This window comes from Mugil cephalus, chromosome 22 (assembly GCF_022458985.1).
Source record: "Mugil cephalus isolate CIBA_MC_2020 chromosome 22, CIBA_Mcephalus_1.1, whole genome shotgun sequence".
Classification (NCBI taxonomy): domain Eukaryota; kingdom Metazoa; phylum Chordata; class Actinopteri; order Mugiliformes; family Mugilidae; genus Mugil; species Mugil cephalus.
In genome coordinates, this window is record NC_061791.1 from 14,750,475 (window position 1) to 14,773,708 (window position 23,234).

General features: G+C 39.9%; 2 protein-coding genes across 4 annotated transcripts in view; both read left to right on the forward strand.

Moving 5' to 3' along the window:
• Positions 1 to 1,209: 1,209 nt before the first annotated feature.
• Positions 1,210 to 17,166, forward strand: LOC125000250 (protein mono-ADP-ribosyltransferase PARP12-like). 3 transcript variants are annotated; one of them, XM_047575662.1, is made up of 14 exons: positions 1,210 to 4,569; positions 4,666 to 4,973; positions 6,250 to 6,385; positions 6,625 to 7,432; positions 7,531 to 7,581; positions 7,705 to 7,831; positions 8,597 to 8,762; positions 9,850 to 9,970; positions 10,070 to 10,166; positions 10,365 to 10,443; positions 13,675 to 13,805; positions 14,210 to 14,361; positions 14,797 to 15,075; positions 15,142 to 17,166. In XM_047575662.1, exons 2-14 carry the CDS (start codon positions 4,693 to 4,695, stop codon positions 15,372 to 15,374), a joined length of 2,661 nt encoding a protein of 886 aa, XP_047431618.1. In that variant the 5' UTR covers positions 1,210 to 4,569; positions 4,666 to 4,692; the 3' UTR covers positions 15,375 to 17,166. The 3 variants fall into 3 exon arrangements, 2 of the variants coding, with proteins under 2 accessions (XP_047431618.1, XP_047431617.1); XR_007111302.1 differs by lacking the exon at positions 15,142 to 17,166 and having other exon boundaries at positions 14,210 to 14,479; positions 14,797 to 14,933; XM_047575661.1 differs by having other exon boundaries at positions 14,797 to 17,166.
• A 4,801-nt stretch (positions 17,167 to 21,967) lies between these two features.
• Positions 21,968 to 23,234, forward strand: part of LOC124999778 (synapsin-3-like) — a 111,392-nt gene continuing 110,125 nt past the window's right edge. Inside the window, exon 1 of the mRNA XM_047574809.1 lies at positions 21,968 to 22,109. The gene's annotated coding sequence lies outside the window, so the exon portion shown is untranslated. The remainder of the gene's footprint in view (positions 22,110 to 23,234) is intronic.

The following is a 23,234-nucleotide window of genomic DNA, read 5'->3' on the forward strand; positions in this document are numbered from 1 at the left end:
TAGTTTTTAATCTAAAGCTTTTTGTGTTGCATATTTATGTATGAAAGGTGCTCTATATTCATTAATACACAGGACGAGATGTTACAACCCCTTGTGCCATGATCTAAGGCAAAACTCCCCTAGAAGCCGGGTCCAACTGGACAACCAACCAGCAGACCAGTGGTCAGCTACTATGTCAGAAACGAGATATAATTAGCCTAGGCACAGAAATAAAAAACACCAGCTAATTAGCCTCGACACCAGCAGTAGGTAAGAGAGATGATGGGAATGCAACTACACTCAGACCAGGACATCTCATCCTTCTGCCTATGTCAGAAATGAGATACAATTAACCTAACCACAGAAATACAAACACCAGCTAATTAGCCTAGACACCAGCAGTTGATAATAGAGATGATGGGAATGCAACTACACTCAGACCAAGACATCTCATCCTTCTGCCTATGTCAGAAATGAGATACAATTAGCCTAGCCACGAAAACGAAAGACTCGAAAGCACCAACTAATTAGCCTAACCTCCAATAGTAAGTAAGAAATTAAGGGACATGCAACTATGCTTCAAACAACATTCCTCCCCTCTGCCAAGATCAGAAGTTACACACAAGAAAACAACACACCTTGGGAGAGACTAACCCTACAACCTGACAAAATGTGGCTGAGCATACATGCACAAGAACAAAGTGGGCAGGCAGCATCCTCCCCTAGCCACTGGTTTAGGTTCTGGGGAGATGGCAGCACATCATAAACTGCCCCTATCACATATCTAATCCTACTAGCCTCCATGCTCCACAGCTCTCTCCACGACACCTTCCTTTTCTCTGCACTCTCCCGGTTCACCCACTGTCCTTGCTTAGCCTGCGACACTGCCTTCATGCATCTCATTACTTCCTCTTGCCTACAAATTTCCTCCACTACCATCTTCCTCTTTTCCGCCGCGGACGCCTTGCTCCACAGAGGTTTCCCTGCACACAGTCCCAGGCCACCACGCCCTTGCTGCACATGCCCCATGATATCCCTGAGCCTGAGGGCAGCCTGCGCTACCTGAACCGCATCTCTTGGGTTCCACTTCCTCCCTGTTTTAACCGTCCGGGCTGTCCACCTGACTACTGGATCTTTTGACTGAGTAAGAGTCATCTCCAGTCTAGCCTTAGCACACTTAAACTCCTCTGTTAGACTAGTTACTGGGAGCTCCAGTATGCCTTTCCCATACAAGGCTGCACCGCTTAAGCAGTGTGGGACACCAAGCCATCTCCTAATTGATGAATTAATCATCCTTTCAAGCTTCTCAACCTTTTTCAGAGGGACCTCATACACTGTCAGTGGCCACATTAGTCGTGGCAATAACCCAAACTGCATGCACCATAATCTCATCTTTCCTGGGAGCCCTGACCAGTCTATGCTTGAAATGCCTTGGATCATATCTTGTCTCAATCCCTCAAATTGTGCTACATCGCTGAGACTTGCGTCATACCACCTTCCCAGACTCTTCGCTGGCTTCTCTATCACTGTGGGAATCACCTCCACATTTATAACAAAATTTCTTATCTACTACCTTTCCTTTAACAACTGAGATACTCCTTTATAAATAAAGTTTGATTTGCAACAACCTGTACCGTGCATATTAGTGTTTAACAACATGGAGGAGATGGAGCTTAGGACCTATACTGTAGCCAGACACCAGGGAAAGCTCTACTTGCTTTGGATTCACTTTTGAGGAACAGTTCCGCTGTCAAAATTTATGCTGTCTATGGTTTATGGTTGAGGGAAAAATGGTTTTGGAATTGGATAGCGCTTCAACCAATCTGAGCCATTTTATTGTAAACAAATTAAACTCCACAGCGATCCAATGTTATGTATGACTACGCCAACTGAAACGATGTGATTGACCTGGTGGGTTGATCCTGGAGCATAATCAGTTCCCAACAGAGCTACTCCAGACCAATTTCCCAAAAGGAAGAATGAGTGGGTGGAAAAGTTGGCCTAAGGCCTGTATCACGAAGCGAGCTCAACTTACCTAGGCTTACTACCAACCTATCCAGCTGAACTTATCCACAAGAATGACAATCTGGATAAGCGTTATCACGGTGGTGGTTATCAACTCGGTAACTCAACCCTGGTTTATCTTATTGTGAATCAAGGAGCAAAGACTGATTCTCCTAAAATATGAAGAAGAAAAAGTAAATCTTAACGAAAAGTCAAACACTGTGGCTGCATCGAAGAGACTCCAAATGGCATGACAAAGGATTGCAGACTGCATAAATGCTAAATTACACATCAATAGCTCAATTAGTTTACATTTAACGCCGCCATGAATCACAATCACTGCGCTGCATAGATGAATCGCGTGTATGACAATTGGAGTCATTCCCAGATGTGACCCCTCTGGAGTAAATAGAACGAGGGAGCAAATAAAAACCAAGCACAAAAACATAATTTTCTGGGGACAAATGGCAAAAATATACTCCTTTTTGTGTGGTTATCTCCTGGAAGATACGTTCACGCAGTAACGCTCTTCTCGTGATTTGGGCTCCAATCTCAATCGGGTTTTCAATGAAAGGGCACGCCAATCTTTCATGAACAGCTGATTGGCCGGTGGGTGGAACCTTTTATCGGATTCAGATAAATCCTGAAAGTAACCCTGACCCGAAGCAGGTTTGCCGTTTAGAGTAAATTACCATGGTGACGTAGCCCGATAAGAATTAATCCAGTTTCGTGATACCGGAAACCCAGGGATAACCCTGAAGTTACCTCACTATATACGTAATCCTGCTTCGTGATATATCCCTGGTGGGACATCTAAGGCTGTCAATACAAAACAATACTGAATACCGCTATTTTTGCCGTTATTATATGATTTTTTTATAATACCGGCATGTGTATTTGTTACGGCGTTCCGAACGCTGCGCCGCGACCAGTGACTGTTTTTACGCGACGCACTGAGTTTCCGGTCGGACCATTTTCATTATAGCGCTTCCAATGCGACTGCGTCTCTCTCTAGCCCTACTATTATTCTTTGGGTCAATTTGACCCCAATCAATGTTCCCCATTCAAAAAATAACAGCAGAGGGAAAGTCAACTCACTGGTAATAATAATGATAATGCATTTTATTTATAGGCGCCTTTCAGGACGCTCAAGATCACCTTACAGTAAAACAATTAAAAGTACATAATAAAACAATAAAATAAAAATGAAGCAATAATACAACAACAATAATAAAAGACAATAATAAAACAATAAACAACAGTGAACAACGACGGAGAAATAAGTCGGGGAGTATAGGCCAGTCTGAACAGGTGTGTTTTGAGATGTGATTTGAAGGTTGACAGTGATGCTAGACTCCGGATGTGCTGTGGGAGTGTGTTCCAGAGCCGAGGGGCAGTTCAGTTAAAAGATCTCATTCATTTATTTATGTTAGTCAACAAATAAACAAAGTGTCTGACACAAAAACTTGGCCAACAAGTTTATGTAAATAATTTAATTGAGGGTAAAATGTGTTAGTAATATTTGAGGATAGTAGGAGGGTTAATATATATAATCAATGCTGCGTCTCTGTGAGTTGTGGTCAAGACGGAAAGCTTGCAGGAGAGCGAGAAGACCATGAAAAATGTGGAAGAACTTGTTCCAAAAAAGGTGACATGTCAGTTCTGTGTGGGGTTTGTTTCAGGGTGATCAGACGTCCCCGATTTCTGGGGACGGTCACCCGATTTTATTGTTTTATGAATGAGGAAAAATGTTGCGCACAGATTACAGTAACGGTTATTACGGTAGCCGGTCGCGCTGCTTGTCATTACAGACATAGTAGTTTAAACGTGTTTAAGCAGGGCTCTCAAGTACGCTCTCACGCCACACATGACATTTCTCATGCCGAAAAATCATGAAACTCGCTGCACATAGACTTTTAAAAGATTAGTAATCTATGAATAGATTAGACGAAGGCAGGTTGCTCTGCTTAATCTTCGACCAATCAGAAAATATCAGCGGCCAATCAGCCGAACAGAATATAATATTTGTCGTTGCCAGGTGAAATAGGAGCGCCCTAACCACACCTTCCACAAATGGGCAAGAATGTGTACTCGTCAAAGGAGATCTGGAAGTGGAAGTCCGTGAGTCAGCACTTATTATTATTATTATTACGTATTATTATTATTAATAAGTATTGTTATTTTCAATAGTTGCTTATTAAAGGCTAGGAACTATGCAGGATATTTTCTTATGAATCATGGTAGGTTATCTTTAAACAAATAACTGTGATGTGGCTTGAAACTGATTTAACTGTTACACAGGTTGTCCTTTGGATGAAGCCATTTCCATCAAAACAACCTGATTCAAACATCAATTAGGGTGGGATGCATCTTGACCATTGCAGGAACTCATTATCTTTGTTCTTAAACTGACATTTCTTTATCATATTGATGCCCTGTATTTTTTATTTTAAATTGTGTAGAGAGAGATTATTTGTATATTCCCGTGCCATGCATTCTCTTCTTCTCTCTATTGATGCAGCGCCTGCATTCTGACGCCCCCAAGCGTAGAAACGCAGCGTTACAGCATTGACCACGGTTTAAAAAGTTAAGTTTCGGTTTCCAATCGTCAGAAATGATAGCTAATCATCCTCCTCCCCCACTGCAGAGCCTGCAACTAAATACAGTCGTGTTGTTTCGCAGGTGGAAGGAAACTCTGGAGGAGCTCGAATGGAGGCACAAGTGCTAAAGTTAATTTGCGAGGATTTCCAAGGAGCTGTTGACACGGCTGATTTGATATACAATCTCTTCCCCGGAGATTCCGACAGTGTGTCGAATATCATTTCTAACTCAAAGAATTTCGCTCTGTGTTGTCCTAATGGACAGCCAAGGGTGGTGGCCAGGACGAGTCTCAGGCTGTGCTGGGTCAGAGAGTGCCCGGGGTCATGCGGTACACTACACCTGTGCAGAAACTTCCTCTTCAGCGGCACTTGTCATTTAACCAAGTCCAGGTAAATAACATATTTGCTTCAAGTCAGGTGAGCAGTGGTTGGTTCGGACACTATGTAGATATCCATTGTTTTTAAAGGAAATGTTTTTATTTTGTAGTTAGTTTTTCAACGAATGCCATTAATTGCTCTCCTTTTTCATATTTGTAGTTAAATTGAATGTAATTGCGTGAATGCATACTTCCTTAGTTTAAAGGCCCTGACACACGAGATGCGTTTTTGGGTCGACAGGGAAAATCCGACATTTCAGTTACTCCTTAACCTTCATCTGCGATTCTCACAGAAAAACAAACCTGTGACAAACATGTACATGTAGATCCTAATGTAACTATTTGTAGAAGTAGCCGTTTTTTTTTTTTTTTTAACTCACACCATAGATTTATCTAAATTTCAAGATTGCTTTATGTTGGTAAGATAACACTAGCCGCAGGTTAGTTTACGGAAGGAAATAGAAGGACAGTTCACAGTCAAGACAAAGAAACTCAAATCTCTCTAGAGCTCACTGTCACTTTCAACACAACGTATTTGTGATGTGATCTGATCTAAGATAATTTGCTGGTTCTTTGTAGCTACACATCAAGGGGCTAACGTTGCAATTTTTCATGGACAGAAAGCTAATAAGCATATTTTTTAAAGCTCAATTCGTTTACAGCTGGGAATTTATCTGTTTTGTTTCATTTCTATTTATTTTAACTTGTTCAGTGTTTTCTCATTCGACTTTATGTCTTGAAAGTGCTACAATGCTCATTTTGCATAGCTCTGTCGTGGTGTCTGTGGAGACAGGAGACTAGAGACAACCCCCGTCAAAATCACAAGCTTGCTCACACCTGCAATTACCACTTATTGTCAAAGATGCCGCCAAAGAGAACGCTAATAAGAGTTTTTCGGGGTTTTTTTGTCTTCATTTCAATTATATGTACACATCTATTCTTTTTTTTTTTTATTACTTTGTAACACATTTAATGTTTTATTGTTAATAATGAACTTTATATGGCTTAGAATGTGTTTTTTGGACTGTGCTAAGCTGATGGCAATTTCTCTTTAGTTTACAAATTTCAGTTTTATCTTTTAACCAGAGAAGTCACCCAGAGTATTAAACAATAAAGTGTTATTCTTTAAAGCTACATAATAGGTCATAGGTTTCACTATTTAAATGCAGACTTTGTATATGTAAGACCAAACCCCCTTGCATTTAATCAGGTGTTATTTAAGGTTATTTAAATGTGCTGCAATTTTATGCTGAAAACATAACCACGGTATGTGGATTCCTTGACAACAGGAAAGGCTGCAACTTCTCCCATGAGCTGAACTCTGCCCACAATCAAGAGCTACTGAGACGGCATGGATTGGAGAGTCTGGGCAGGGAAGCACTGTGCACACTGCTGCTGCAGAGCAATAAAGCGCTACTTCCTTCTGTAAGTCTGACAGCACTGAGAACTTTTAAAAAGACATTCATCAGCTTCACTTTCATGGTTCTTTTCATTTATTTTAAGTCAGTTCTTATATATGCATTTGTTAGGCACATCATAACACAATGAGTGTCTTAAGTGTAACTGGCTGATCAGACAAGCAGCTACGTCTTAATCAGGGCCATCAAAAAATATTTTATTTTAGCTGTTACCTTTCTTTCTCTTGTTTATGCTCTCTCTGCCAGATATGCCATGATTACAACAATGGTGATGGAGAGTTCGGCCGGTGTAAGGATGGTAATAGCTGCAGCAGACTCCACGTCTGTGAGAAGTTTTTAAGCCGTGACTGCAACTGCTCCAGGAACCATGATTTTTCTGCTCAACAGCCGCTGAAAACCTTGCGTGAAAAATACGTGCCTGCCACTCTCTTTCGCTCACTTAAGTCAGTTTATGCAAATAAAGAGGCTTTGAGGTTGGCTGACAAGAGTGGTAGGGGCCAAAGGGCCAACCGCCAACAGAAAACTGGTGAAGGTTCTGCTGATGCTGACGACAGTGATGCAAGCAGCGATGCTGGTCTAGACCAAAGGCAGGGGTACAGAGGCAGAGGGAGAGGTGGTATCCAGGGCAACAGAGGCAACAGAGGCAACAGGGGAAACAGGGGAAACAGGGGAAACAGGGGAAACCGAGGTAACAGGGGAAACAGAGGACGTGGAGGAAACCAGGGCAACCAGCCACCACACCAAAGAGCTTGTTCTGTTAGCGACATTTTTGCTAACATCGATAAGTTAGATCTGTACGGCACCGAACCGAGTGACGATGACAGTCTGCAGCCATACCCAAACACTTTCGTCTTTGGTGCTGCAAGCGACATAGATGGAGATACCAGCAATGGTCAGAGCAGGAAACAGGCATCATCTGCTGTCAGAGGTAGAGGCAGCAATCGAGGCAACAGGGGCAACTATCAACAGCTACAACGATCCCGTTCCATTAGCGACATTCATACCGCTGAAAATGGTGACAACAGACCAAACAGAGGACAAAGGCCTGTCGGAGGTAAATTACAACAGCTGTTAAACCTTCAGTGGGACAAAAAACGCTCTCTGAAGGACCTGTTTATAACATTTCCCCACTATACTGTTTGTATCTTTTAGACAAAACAGATATATGCATGTACTTCATCAAAGGATACTGTAAGCATGGGGGTGAGTAATTAATCATCACAAAGATCATCAATGACAGAACTTATTTTATGTACTGAATGTGGTTGTTGAATGAGTTTGATTAGGTGTGACTGATGTTTTATTTTATGACCCCGGTGTTCTCAGAACAATGCTTTAAAGCTCACGACAAGATGCCATACAGATGGGAGGTGAAGGAGGGCGATAAGTGGACGGCCTTGGCTGAGAATGAGACAATTGAGAAGGAATACTGTGACCCCAAGAACTCCTACAGGTACTCACTACTGACATTCAGTGGTGTATTCATCCTGGTAAATATTATTTAGTCAGTGGTGGTTGGAGGTTTGTGCTGTTACATTTAAAAACCAAAGTGATATGAAGCTGTAACTTGAACTTGATGTGTAAACTCATGAAATAACAAAGACCAGTCTCATAGCTGTGATAAAGGCCTGTAACTGGTTTAATTGCATCTTGCTTCTATGCTGTTTCTATACAATACTGGTCTGTTGGCTTGCGCCGAAAGGTCGTTTACTTGTCACTAGAAAAATTCGTTTATCTGGTTTTTCGGCAAACTAATATATATGCGTACAGGTGATTTGCTTCTTTCATGTATTTAATTGTGTGAATTTCATTTCAGTTTTTTTTATGTTGGTTATTATTTTCACTTTCCATGACTCAATGCCCAGTATAACATCTCAATCATTGACAAAAAAAAAGGATTTAGGTAGAAGCCTGAGCCTTATAGTATATGCCTTACCCCACTTTATTTATTATAGTTTCCCAAACCTCTCACAGTATGCCATGTGTGGCATAATCAAGTGAAGTATATGATAGATAACAGCATTTCTTAGTTTCTAAATGCTTTGTTTTATAGAGTATAGCAATTGGCCTAGATCATTTCTGTAATGTGTCTCCAACAAAGTATGTGTCCACTCCCTTTAAATTTAATTTTATTTCAGAATTTTTTTCACCTCCACTTAACGACATGAAGTTTGTTTTAGTCTCAGTTCGTGAATTATTCTCATTTTGTTGTCTTCAGTACCAGCACCCCTCCTGTGCATTTTGATACCATGACCTGTGGATTTAACCAAGTACGCCGAATCTCCACCATTAACTCTTTGTTGGAACCGACCTTCATCCACACCACTGAGTGGGTTTGGTACTGGCAGGATGAGTTTGGAAAGTGGAACCTGTACGCATCAGAAGTGAGTAACTGGAGTCAGTATTGCCCAGACATAAAAATGCCTGAAATGATTTGGTGGAGGCTGTGCTGCATTGTACAACTTGAAAGGAACAGCCCAGTGTATGCACATACAACACATAAAACTAATTACAGCACTCTGTCAGCAACAACTATATACCAATACAAGCCCGAAAACCAGACCAGACCAGATTCCCCGCCACAAATTGTGGGGAGTAGTTGGTCTGGAACCCATCCTCTGGGAACTGCTTACGCTCCAGGAAATATCTGCTAGTCCGGCCAATCAAATTATTTGGTTTTATGATGGTGATGGATAGAAGAGTAACAGTGGTGTGGTCAGACAGGTCAGCTGAACACAGGGAAGTTGAATTAGTTTATAACACAATGGCTGCAAAGCAAGCTGTTTAGAGGCTATCAATGTTGGCGGTGAAAAATACCTTTTAAGGACAAACAATAATCAGTGGTAAAGACTTTTATTTGAAACCCACTTCATAATGAAATCCCACCAATCCAATCCAGCTACACATGGCTATGCTAACCAATTTATCATATCAAGGCTTATATTTTGTGACCATTGTGACTCTTGCGAAATAGCAGGGTGCATTGACGACAGTTAGTGACAGTGGACCAGCATGACAAAATAGTTGTGTCGCAGATATGAACAATGACAGCAAGAAAAGCCAGTGGAAGTGATTTTGGCTAGAAATGGCCACTCTACCTTCATGTTGGAGGCTTCCACAACCCTAAATGACTAGAACTGAACACATTTAAGCATTTTCAGTTTAGCACATCCTTCTTAAACACCACGGGCAATGCTATATGTCAGATAAGTCTGAGGATTGAGTAACCAAAGAGACAGTCAGACTCACTGTAATGGGAAGATTGTTAAGCTGATGCCAATCGAAGGCAAGCTAGTTTTCTCCAGTTTTATCTAAGGTAAACTAACCAACCAACTGAGGGGAGTGAGAAAAAGGTTATGTTACATAATGTGATGTTTTCTGATTTTATTACAAGTTCCCTTTTTACAAAACCAACTAGTTGATCTTTGGCCACAAGCCAGTGTAAATTCATGTTAAAATTAAAAACTACAGATTGGTGGACACAAACCAGCAGACATCACCAGTGCTCAGCTGGAGCAGAAGTTTCTGGACAACAATAAAGATGTGGTGGAGTTCAAGGCTGGATCACAGACATATTCACTAAGTTTCCAAGGTAAACAAAGACCTCTCTATATTTTCACTCTTCCGCGTATAAAAATATAAAAAATCTCTATTTTTTTGTTGAAATTTGACATTAAAATGTTTCCCTCAGACATGATACAAACAAACAAGCACTTTGGCACTAAGAGAGTCGTGTGTCGACGGCCTCGATTCGTCTCTGCTGCAGACGTCCAATCAAAGAGAGTCAGGTATGTCTTTTTTTCTCTTTTTTTCTAACACAGTCATGTTTTGTATACAATCTACAATTATCTGTTGAATCTACACGACTGTAAAGTAAACCAAATGTAAAGGACTCCGAATACTTTCTGAAGTGACCCTACGTTACGTTGGTGTTGCTTGTGTTTGTGTCCACCTAACTAACTCAACCTCACCGCTTGCATCTGCAGAAGACCCCTGAATCAGTCAATGTCTGCCCCTGTACCAGACCACTGGGACAAGAACCAGCTGCCTCCTACAGGATTTTCGGTATTGTGAATACAGCACACTGTAATCATTTAAAAGTTCAAAGTCTCTGCTGTTTTAACTTACACTCATGCTTAAGCCTGAGTTATGTGAATCCATATGACCATCAACCTGAACATCCACAAACAAGTAAAAGCTTAAGTAATGGTACTGCGACAAGTACATTTAGACAAATATTTGCTAAGTGTTTGTCTTTTCTGTCGTTTTTATTATTTTATTTAAACTTTTCCAACCCACATCTGTACCACTTAAATAAATATACCAAAAGCAAATGCAGTCTAACTAAAGACCGCTAAATGAACAGAAAATTAAAACCACAAGTTCCTCCAATAAAACGTTAACTTATGTTTGATATAACTAGACATTCTCTGTTCATCATAATTAAGAATAAACCTCAATCTTCACTTAATAGAATTAGAACTTTTGCACCACCATCCTATTCTTCTTCCAGCACTTATTCCATGTGGGACTTTCTGCATTCAGATGGTCTTTCTATGGGCTTTCCATTATGTACGTATAAGCAAAAGACAGCTTGATTAAATAGACAAACATAATTCATTCCATAAATAACATGAATATAAAAAGTAATGGAATTCAACATCCTTTTTGAACATTTAAATGTTATGTTCCCACATCAAAACTTTTGTTAGATTTAAAAAAAAAAGAAAGAAAAATGAAACGAAGAAAAGCATCTTGCTATCAGTCAGTCATTAACTGTTTGTATGTCCGTGTCCTAATACGTAGTCCAACTAACTGGAAAGTTGCTCCCCCATGAGGTTGGAAGTTTTGGGAACTGATTTGGTTCTTTCAGAAAAGATTTTATTTTGTAGACTTTGAGGATAAACTCTTGTATCAATAGGAGTTTATCGCTCTTCTCCTGTGTAAGTGATGAGATGGTTAATGTTTTATCCTCCATTATAAAGCATCTCATGGCTGAATAATCCAGCATTCGTCTATAACTTAGAGCTGCAAGCAAAACTGCAGAATTTTATTTTTTATTTCATGAACATCACACATATTTGTGAACAAAATAATCACATTTTAGTAATGTGTAAGTTATAATGGGAAAACCAGTGGAGCCACATCAGTCTGACACATAATGATGCAACAGCAGTGACATCATTAACTGTGCGTCAAACAATGATAGGTGTGGTGTCCGAAAGCAGTTGTGATTGAGTTCACTATATAGAGCAACCGTACATAAGGCAGTGGGGGTTAGGGAGTGAGTGAACGACATGGGAACATGATTATTTGGCTGCAGTAGGAACTATTGACCTAGTCATTAAACGGCATCTTGTTTGCTAACGTCAACTGCTAACATGTTATTTCTGTCACATGAATCAGTAGTATTTAGTCCCTCTTGGCTACATTTACATTAAATTTGAGACCACTGACTCCACACATGCTGGCTAATAAAATCTAGAGGTGTGGGGAAAAGAAAGTCTGGGAACTCTTTCAATGGTAATAGTGGACACTTTTAAAAAAAATGAAAATTGCATGTAATTTTTGTCACTGCCAGAAGGGGGAGACACATTGTAGCTTTAAGTCTGCTTCATAAAACTTTAAATATACATTATTTCGCACACATCAAATACTTAATTATGTTTGAATATTTGTTAAAATGTATGTTGTCTTTTTATCTTTTTCTGTGGACATTATTTCTTTTCTTGTTTTAACCATTAATTTTCTAACCTCGGTGTAAAAAAAGAAATAAATCATAAACCAATCATTTACAAATAAACTAAATATATACTGCTATTAAATCATACTGACACTGGGGTTTGGGATTTGACAACATTTAACCAAATGTGAAATAATCAGAATTTCTTGTAACATCTCAAAGTGTTGCTTTTTTTATAGTAATAACTTTAAAAACCAACATGCATAATAATGCTAGCTGTTACAGCGGTAATCAAAATAGAAACGAGATAAACAGCAAAAAGCACTGCAGAGTATGAAGGTTATTGGTTGTCCTGATACTGATTGCTGTACCAGCTGGGACTTCCATGAGGATAATGAACACAAAATATTGATTTTTGAGGCTATAGCTTGGACTTTTCTGTTTTTAACATGCTACAGTCAGCTGAATGTGTCTCCATATATTGAAGTACAAGAACACATTTCAGCTGATTCTGTGTGTTTTCACCCACAAGCAAACTTCGCAGGGTGACAGGTCCCTCATGTAACTGAATCATATGCATTTCTTTATTTTCTCAATTCTACAAATGTTACACAGAAAAGTTATTATGTGTTGTTTAATTCTGAAGTGGATGTCTGTATTTTTATTTTTTTATTTCTTTATAACTCTTATATGAAACATAGTCGTCTTATTGCTGGAGATTGATTCACATGTTTACCTGGTAATATAACAGACATCATAAAATGATACATTTACAGTTGAGGTCAGATGTTTACATACATTTAAACTCAGTTTAAATTATGTTTAACTTCGGTAAACGTTCCCTAATTATAGCCATTACTTTATTTTAAAAGTAAACATTAGCTTTTATTTCTTTAGTCAGATTCAGAGGGTCATATTTTTTTATGTAAACTTATAGTATTTGGTAGCATGGCCTTTACATTGTTTATGATGCCATCTATTTTCTGAAGTGTTCCAATGTGTTCCAAACATGATGCTGCTGCCCCCATGCTTCACAGTTGGGATGGTGTTCTTGTGCAGTGAATTATAAGTAGGAAATTGCAACTGGAATATCCAATTTAAACATCATTAGACAAACAACTTGTGTCATACATGAAGTTATATTTCCCAACCAATTCAACATAATTGGTTAATATGAAAGCTGTGGGGTGGTGAACATACCAGTTTAATTCAAGTTTATGTTAACTTCAGATTTCAACTGCATTAAGAATGGATTAAGTTATTTGAGAACTATCTTGTCTTCTGAATAACTAATGCCATTGGTGAGTGGAATTTTATCTATACGTCAAACTATTTACTATTTGTCAAAAAAATGTCATAAATGTTTGTAATGTTCCTCAAATGTGTCTGGAACCTTTGCCTTATCAAATGTGTGTATAATAATCTTGTTTTCCATAAACTGCCTCTTAAAATTCTTATCTGCTCATCTGGCACTAAACAATATGCTTTGTTTGAATTAAATCTGTACCCTGTGATCAATGCTTGTATTTGCTGCCTCGAGTAGACCAAAAAAACAAAACAAAAAAAACAGCTTTTGCTCGTAACTGCAACTGAAAATGTTGAATGTTTTCCAGCGAATCTCCCTCCAGCGCACCTCAGATGAATTTAAGGAGGTTGAGGCTCTTTTCTGTAAAACCATGAGAGGCTTTGATGTTGTCAAGATTGAGAGGATTCAGAACAAAGCTCTTTGGGAAGTCTATCAGTGGTATGTATGTGATTTTCATGTGTTCGGTCTGGAAACTTAATCCACAGCTTGCTTTTAAGTAGTTTACATCAACTTGGTTTTCATTCACTGTTTACTTGGACAGTATTTAATCATCTGGACTCAAATAATTTGGATCAGAAACTGAAACATGACTTGCATACTGAATAAATCTGATAACATAGATGTGTTTACATGCCCTACAACATGATCATGGTGATTCTGCCCAAAAATATTTCCCCATCACACAAAAACACAAAAACTGTCTCTCTACAGGTAGCATCACTATCTGATCAATGCATAGACTGTTGAACAGCAAAAGCTGCTCAGTTCTGTTTTATGGCCAACAGCTTATTAAAATCAACCAGCTTGATTTAAGTCCTTTCATTTATTTCTCCAAACTGAAGGCAGAAGAATTTGATGAAGACCAACAACAGCGGGCGCAATGTGGCAGAAAAAAAGCTTTTTCATGGCACTGACTCCAAATACGTCGACGCCATATGCCACTCCAACTTTGACTGGAGAATCTGCGGGAGCCACGGGACGGCTTTTGGCAAAGGTGAAATGCTCATTCCGATCTACTCTGAAAACAAAATATGAGCTGTTGTGTTAAGTTACAAAAGTGCTCTGATGGGACGGTGCAGCATGTATAAGTCAATCAATGGTCACTTAAAAAGGTCAGTTAACAGAAAAGCATGGGACTATCTTCTAAAGCTGGAAAACTGACTTGTTGGTGTACTAACATCTGCTTTCATAATACATCAGCTGTTTACTTAATGATAGTCTAACACCCTCTAGTTTAGACTGTTGGGAAATGGTGTTGAAAAGATCACTTGTAGTATATGGAACAACTTTTTTAGACGTATGAATTTGGACCTGTGGCCTTTATCAGGGCCATATACTACATGTGGAGTCTGTTCTAGCAAGACAAAGACAAAGGTATTTGTTGCAACCTTAGCCTGTCAAAATCATCTCTTTCTATATCCAAACCCAGGTAGTTACTTTGCACGGGATTCCAAATACTCCCACAGCTACACTGGTGACACTGATGTCAAGTCCATGTTCATCGCACGGGTGCTGGTAGGAGACTACACCTTGGGGTCCTCCGACTACCGGCGAGCTCCTTCTAAAGATGGCGGTGACATTAACTTCTATGACAGCTGTGTAAATGACATGATGAATCCCTCTATATATGTGGTTTTTGAGAAGCATCAAATCTACCCAGAGTACCTGCTGCAGTACAAGACCATGCACCCACTTGTTGGCATTTTGCATTCACCGGCACCTCAACCAGTGCCAGCACCTAAACCAGCGGTGGCACCTCAACCAGTGCCGGCACCTAAACCAGCGGTGGTACCTAAACCGGCACCAGCACGTACTAGTGTGCCAACAACCCAACCCAACCCAATCTCACATCTACCCAGTCATTATCTCTCCAGCACAGCGTCATTCCGATCCAGCTCTTCCCTGGATCCCTTAAGCAGTTCATCTCGACCAGCCCGTTTCTCACCAATATATTCACCACCACCACCACCACCGCCCAAGAAGCAAGATTCCTGTGTCATTTCTTAATGACAACGATCTTGATCTAGTTCTTGCAGAAGCCTATGGATATTTTGGTGAACTGGTTAAATATAGAAATAATATCCATTTAAATTCGCCAATACATGGCAACGTTCCCAGAAGTGCTTTTTTACCTGTAGGGCAGAATAGCACTAACATTATCAATGACTCTTCTACAACACTAAAAAAATATGTGAATGACAGCTGCTGTGTTTTACAGTAGCCATCTCAGTTTCCAACCAAAATATCAAAAAAAGTCACTAAGTCACTTCGTTTTCCACTGCTGTTAATACTAAACAGTTTGTGGCGCTACCTGCCCAGTCGGGTACAACCACGTTCTATATAACTCAAATGTAAACAATGTAGATGGTTCGAAAGAATGGTCGATGCTGAAGTCACAAACTTCAAGTACATTACGATCAATTCATTGTGTCTGTTTCTAGGGCACTTTTGTCGCGCACCAAAAAACAAAAACAAATATGACGTCAAATAAATGACACATATAAATATGTGAGTTATAGCTAGCCGTTATACTAAATAATTAACACGATACGGACGGTAAGGGTCATCGTGTCAGATTCTTACCATAAAGTCTGACTTGGTACCCAAACAATCATAGCTTCCCGTTTATCACCACATACGCGGTGTCAACGGGAAGCATTAAACCCTTTGGGTCGCACAAAGATGACAACATGGCAGTTTGTGAAACCTTATCTTTCACTTTGCCATGTTGTGCACTGAAGAGCACGTTGGAGTTGTCATACAATGTGCAAAAAAATGTACAAAAACATGCGAGGGCAACGACTGACCCTGCATCGGTTTGTCTGCGGCTTTAATAGCGGGACTCAGGGTTCAATTGTTGTGACCCACCCTTTACCAACCAGTAGAGGGCGACAGAGTCCCGCGTTTCCTCTTGTCATTAACCCGAAAGAAGTGTGAATTAGACTGTGCCATTTAGTCTCACACAGTGTTAAATGTGTAGAGTTACTGATTGTTTAAATCTCCACATGCAGATTTTGAGCTCAGGGTTCTACTTGTTAAACTTTACAACTTCATTACAATGACAGGAAATGCTTTTTATTTCTAAACCTTATCCATTTTGTGGTTTTAGCGTTGCTAATCGTTGCTGACTGATCACTGCTCTCTTTTCCCATTCATGCTGTATTCACATTCATATATTGCCTGGTTTCTCAGTGTTGGAGCTGCAGTCCCCTCTCTGTCTTCCTCGGTACATCTCATAAGTGAATTGGAAACGCCAGTGGCAGTCGGTGCGGGCCTTTTAGTCAAATGAGGCAAGTCATGAAAAATGATCAATATGGCTGCCGGTGCTTCCTGTGACATAAGACATTAGGACTGCAAATAATCCCCATCTCCAACGCTCTCCTCTCTACGTACACGCATACACACATGCGCGTACTCCAAAAACCACCTCCTGTAGAGTCCTGACAAACTGCAGTATGGATGTGAATGTTTGCATATTGTGTTTGAAGAGATTTCTCTGTAGTCATGCACTGTGATAAATCACCCAGTACTGACTCAGCTTTGCCTTGTACCATTTTAATTAAAGCCAGTAATTTGTTGTAATTTGTTCTACTTGTTGGTACATCACAGTGCAAATGCAAAGAATACAAAGAAATGGTTGAAATAAACTGGTTTAAAAAGTTGCATTCACTTCTAAATTAGTGTATTAGATACTTTTAGCTTATTGTTTTGGATTTTCTGCTCACTGGCTATTTGTTTCTGCAATTTTGTGCTCACAAAATGTTCACCGTGTCCAGATTAAATGAAAGTTTTGATTCCATGGGTATTTTACTTATAATTATAATAATAATGATAATAATAAAAATTAATAATAAAAAGAATTGCCTGCTCTGGAAAATGGCATGAAGTGCTAAATCACAATAAACGACAGCAAAGCTTGAATCTCGTTCATGTGCGACTCTGACGAGAGTCCCTCCCTTTATCATTGTGGTGTTTTGCTGTATCCCCTACTGGACTGGAGTGGAGAAGTGTTTTGTATTGTTCTTACTACATTTTTGTGTCTTTAAACCACAGCGGAAACACAACAACATGGTGTGTTTCTGCTGTGGTTTAAAGACAGAAACTTTTAGTTCCTTGAAAAAGTTTGAGGAATTTAGCTTGGGAACACTAATTAGGGATATTTCCCTCAGAACTAGTTGGAGACCATAAGCTAACTAAAATGGCCTCAAGTCAGTCAACAAGAACTATTGGTGCTTGTAAGTGCCTATATGTATGACCACAATTCACACAGGAGCTAGCATCAGTGGCCACATATTTAACCAGCTGGAGAATTTCAGATTAACAGGATATGTGGAATTAAAGAAGCAGCATTAAAAGAGGAAAGCAGGTTCATTTAGAACATTTAGAATTCATGGTGCAAGCTTGTTTCATACTGTGCTTTTAATTGAAGCAATCGTTCGTCATTTCAAAAGAAAGCTGTATTATTTGTGCTTGAAACAAGAGAATCCACTGCTGCTGGATTCTTGACTTGAGGAGGACTTGACTGCATGGAGGCAATGGAGACATTCGATTACAAGAAGACGGTTCCCTGAGCGAAAATGGATTTGGCTGTCGCCTCCATTGCATCCATTTATCCGCCACCCGTGCTTCATTATGCGTTTGCTGCCCATTAAGACGGCGCTGTCCTATGGGAAATGCAGCTGTGCCCTCCAGGATGCAACGGCCCACCCAGTGACAGTAAATATCCACTGACATTAACCAGCCTAAGCAGCCGCTTCCTGTCTGGAGCGCGGCCGCTGCTGTGTCACGCCCTGGATGTCGTTTCCCGGCAGGCCGAGCTGATCCTCCAGAGCCGGCTGCCAGGAGCTTCCAGGCCTCCTCATATCGGAGAAGAAAAAAAAAAAATCTGCTTTTCCTGCGTTGCGTGAGCTCATGAATTAAATATGACTTGTTCTCTTTTGTTTGCATGCACGCCTCCTGGTGTTTGAGATGTTATTGTTTCTGCTGAGTCACAGTGGTTTAGCTCTGGCCGATGGAAGAGTGCCACGGCGGCAGAACAGTGGGGCCCGTGGAAGTGACTCAGATGTTTTATTTGGCCCGTAGCTGGAGAATTGAGTTTTTGTTGAGTTTCTAAAACGTTTGCATTGAATTAAATAGCGGCTGATGTCAGCACATTTTCTCCACGTGGATCAGTAAAACACCTTGTAGGCCTTTTTAGGTGAATCTTGTTATTCTTCTTTAAAAGTTAGTCACTATGTTTTTGTGTTTTCAAAGTTGCTTTGTGCATTTTATCCATTTCTTGATATGTTATGAAATGAGGAGAGGAGCAGCAAGTGGTGCACCACAACTTTTGGTGACTTCCTGAGCTTTTCTTCATCATTGAAGAGTTTTTTTTACCCCCAATTATTCCACCGTCGGCTCCCTCACCAGGACAAATTTTATTGTCTTCAAAAATAAATGCTCTGCTCTATGGATGCATTCAGGGAACACAAAACAAAACAAAAAAAACATGCTAAAACTCAACATCTGTGCAATTGCATCCGCTTCCTGCAATACTAGCATTTAGCTAAAAGCACTACCATCACACGCTAGTGTGAAATCACTATTTAATGAGCTACATTTACCCCCCGAGAAAATGATTCCAGTCCCACAATCTGAGACAGATGATCTGCTGTAGAGTTAACCCCCATGCTGAGTTCATGTGATAAGTCGCTATCTATAGATCTAACAACTTGTAGTCCTCTTAGTGTAAACCAGTTCTTTTTGTAATAAAAATGCTATTTTTAGTTGAGGAGTCTTGCCCTCAGCGGGTGAACGGCAGGAGGCAGCAGAGACGATTGCTCTTAATGTCGTTTGGAGAAGCCTGCACTCTGAGGGTCAACCTCCACGTCACTTCCTGTTTCCGTGTCCTGCTACAGGACCCTCTGCCATTGTTCTTGCAACAGCTGTTTCACGTGAGAAGAATCGATGGATTAATTGCAGAGGTGTAGTTATGTCATGAATTCTCACCAGGAGAAACTGAAGCAGCATAAAACCTACCTACAAACGTGGCTATAAATAACCTTTGCTGGGCTGAGGAAGGGTTATTACTGCACTGCAACATAAACAATGGAATTAATTAATTGCTTTCGCGGCATCTGCGAGTGTGTTTGCATCCAGAGGGCTGAGAGCTGGACCTCAGCTTCTCATTAAAGTGTAATTAGCTCCAAGACAGTCCTGGGATTTGTACATTCATTCACACTGTTACCTGTGAATTCATTCAAACCTTTCTTAATCCGGGTTTGTGCATGTGATGCTGTTATTTAAGGGGCCATTCAAAACTGATAATTATTATTATGCAGACATTCTGACGGATGAATTTTGAAGTGAACATATTTTTTGTAATAATACAGAAATTGTACCTTTGCGCACCGGTCTTCATTGTGAAGCTGCACAACAAAGAGCCACTGGAGGAGCTGGTCTGTGGCATCATGTCTGCAGAAAGTGGATTAGAAGAGACTAATGACGTTGTCATTCCACTCTGTTACGTCGGTGACAGGTGTGGCTTGACGTGTTCTTCTTTTCTGCCTCAGCGCTGTCGTCAAACAGATAACATATCTCAATCCTTTAACTTCCTACGGATGATTTGTCCTTTGAGTATTTTGCCACGGAGATGGCAACTAAGCCTGCCGGAAAGTGAGGACAGAGGAAACACCTTTCATTGAAGTGAATTATTAAACAATTCATTGGCCACTTGGGGGCAGCAGAGTAACCAGTACAAATCATGTAAATGTTGGTGATGACCTGTCACCTAAGCATGGAGCAACATTAGCATTAGACTGGACTAATTTATGTGTCCATCTTATTTATATTTCCCTTCATTTGAACTCACTTTTGGTCCCACCAGGCTCTTTAGCTGATTTAACCGACCTATTTATTAGCTAGCTGTTTGCGATTTGGATTATCAGGGAGATCTGAATGTGGAATAGGGTGTCTTACAGTTTCAAAGTGCGCCAAAGTTGTTAATCTTTATTTTTCTCATTTCCTTATTTCCAGTTTCTCTATGATTTTGTTATGTCACTAAAAAGTGTACAACATTTATATTGCAGCTTTGATTGCCAGTTATTTTACAATGCAATATTTTAACATACGGCACAGAACATACGAGAGCTTTTACAATAAAATGATTTATAATAAATTAACAATATGATGGTTATGGTGACCCGCTGAATCAGTAAATTAACAGGAACAGTAATGCCAACAGCTACCACTAGATTGCAACATTACATAAAGATTTCTCCATATACCACAAATGAGACCATATTTGTGGGCAGCTACATCATGACATTTCTAGAGCTTTAATGAGCTTAGTTCTGCAATAGATAGGTCAAAATTGTCATCATCACTTTCCGTTAATCAGTTCTGTAGCTTGTGGGTAAAAACAGCTTCTTCAGTCAAAATGAAAAACAAATGGACTCCTCACAATCATCAGATTCAGTACATTTCACACTGGGTGGCACTGGGGGCTCATAGCCTGCACTGGACTAACACATTTACATTTCACACCAACACAATCAATATCAATCAATATTTAAGTGCTGGTCTCTTTTTCAAACCAGAAAACACATCAGTGATTTGTTAATTTGTCACCCTTTCAAATCAGCCATGTTCCCAACCAGTTTCATGTGCAGGTAAAGCATGTCCAGTGCATTCAGACCTTCCTGTTCCATAAACTATCACAAGGATGCCATGTTATTTAACTAACTGGCTTGCCCGAGTCGCCTACAAAAACAAAAAAAAGACTAAGGCTATAATGAAAGCATATTTTTGCGAGGCCTGCTAGAACTCATTCAAGTTATATTGCAGCAACTGCTGAGAAAAAACAAAAATGCCTTAACATAAGATTCTGTGAGATGGATTTGCAGCCATGCTGAAATTGACGAAAGTGGGTGGGTGATCAATTCTCTACGGAACACAGCTTAATGCTAATTGGACAAAACTCAAAGACAAAACGTCTGCAACAGTCACTGACCACAAGCTTAACTTTGTAGCAGGATGTGGTAAAAAAAAAAAAACAACCCCCTCCTTTCCTCCTTTTGCAAGATATAACCTGATCACTCCAACGAACAAACAGACCGTGCTTTGGTTCATTTTTCTAACATTTAGATAACAGGACTTGAGCTTATAACAGAGTGTTTTTACAGCGTGATATTGGTGATTTTAAGGAAACTCTCTGAATACTTCATGCACCACCGTTATCCTCTGTGAATTTGTCACTTTTTTTTTACACCTGTTGTTACCACAAGTATTTGATAGTTTGTTGATAGAGAAATATTGACCTGTACAGCTTTTTTTTTTTTTAAAAAAAGAACCATTATCAAATATTAGAGACTAAGAATCTATTCATATCTAATATATTTTTTAGTATATTCCATAATATATAATATCTATTCCAACAAAGAGATTTAGATTAAAAAAAATATTATGCGTAATTTGATGTGTTATCATTTTTATTTTATTTTGAAGAGACGCTTGATCATACCTGTAACCAATAAGCGCCAGTGACCGACTGCGGTAATGAGTCCACTACACCCCTCACGTTCCCATCATGCATTGTGGAAAGAGAGAGAGAGAGAGAGAGAGAGAGAGAGAGAGAGGGTGGGGGGCTTGGCTGGGAGGCTGAGGAGGATCGTAGATCTGAGTGCAGAAGAAGAAGAAGAAGAAGAAGCAGCAGCAGAAGAAGAATCATCATCCGACACTTGCTCATCCCTGACAGCTGCTCAGGTAAAGAGAGTGTTGTGTATACACGATTTTTCATCCCACCATCATTCCCACGTTTTCTCTCCTCTCCTGCCTTTTGTGTTTGTTTCCTGCTGCGGGCTGTTCTGAAAGCAAGCTGCTCCAAACAACGAAGCAATGATCTTTTCTGGGGATTTATGTCCTCTTTGTTTTTTTTTGTTTTTTTGGTCATTATTATTATTTCTTATCATTTTCTCAGATGGTGATGCGGTTGCGTTGGCGGCTTGGTGGTGTACATTTGTGGTTGTGTGCAGGGATTCCCTCAGCCATGTCTCTGCAGCCACGGTCCACTCTCTCTCCCCCCTCTCTCCTCAGCATCCACTACGGGAGGGGGGAGTTAGGGAGAGGGGGGATCCATTACATGATTGTGACGGGGGGAGACGCAGGATTATAGTATAGATTTAGCCTCACGTTGAGACAGAAGTCTGTCTTTGTAACGTTGATGATTTGTGTTTGCGTCTAATTTAGAGATGTGAAACTGAAGCTGAATGGATAAGCTAGTAGTGTCTCTGAACTGTGCTTTGCTTCACAATATTACTAATATTAGTTAGCCAATACTAGTCTGTTTTGTTTGTGCAAATATTTAAAATTGTTGTAAATATGTCAAATATTCCCGTGTTTCCAGTTAGTTTAAAGGTGCGGTAACTAATTCCGTGGCCACTAGGAGACAGCAAAAACAAAATCCGAGCAGAGCCGTTTATTAGAGAGAGTCTGGCAAACTCAAATCATGGGCGCCATGTTTGCTTTATCGGAGGGAGGATTCTATAGTGTAACCATATGGGGCGGATGTGCTATGTTGAAATTAATGTCTTATTTTCACTATTAACGGACATATACATGTTATTGACAACGTCTGTGAATACTTAAAAGGCCCTCACTTAAATATCCCAGCATCTACTTACCTTAAATATCTTAAATGAGCCTGTATAATGCTTTGTAGCCCAATCGCCTCATCAGTGTTTACCCTATCCTCAGTCTAAAAATTCTAAATACTCAGAAATGCTTAAAATTAAACTAGTCTTACTATTGCTTAGTATTATCTTTATAGCCACAATAACTTAGTAGTAACCCAGGCAAAGTTACGTGTCAATTAAATTTGTCTTTCTACAC

What these genes read in the sequence shown, in the direction of transcription:
- LOC125000250 (XM_047575661.1), top strand. Translation starts at nt 4,693, where the DNA reads ATGGAGGCACAAGTGCTAAAGTTAATTTGCGAGGATTTCCAAGGAGCT. An exon ending in GGAACCTGTACGCATCAGAA is followed by an intron (nt 8,763 to 9,849) that starts GTGAGTAACTGG and finishes TAAAAACTACAG; the next exon opens with ATTGGTGGACACAAACCAGC. An exon ending in ATATTCACTAAGTTTCCAAG is followed by an intron (nt 9,971 to 10,069) that starts GTAAACAAAGAC and finishes TGTTTCCCTCAG; the next exon opens with ACATGATACAAACAAACAAG.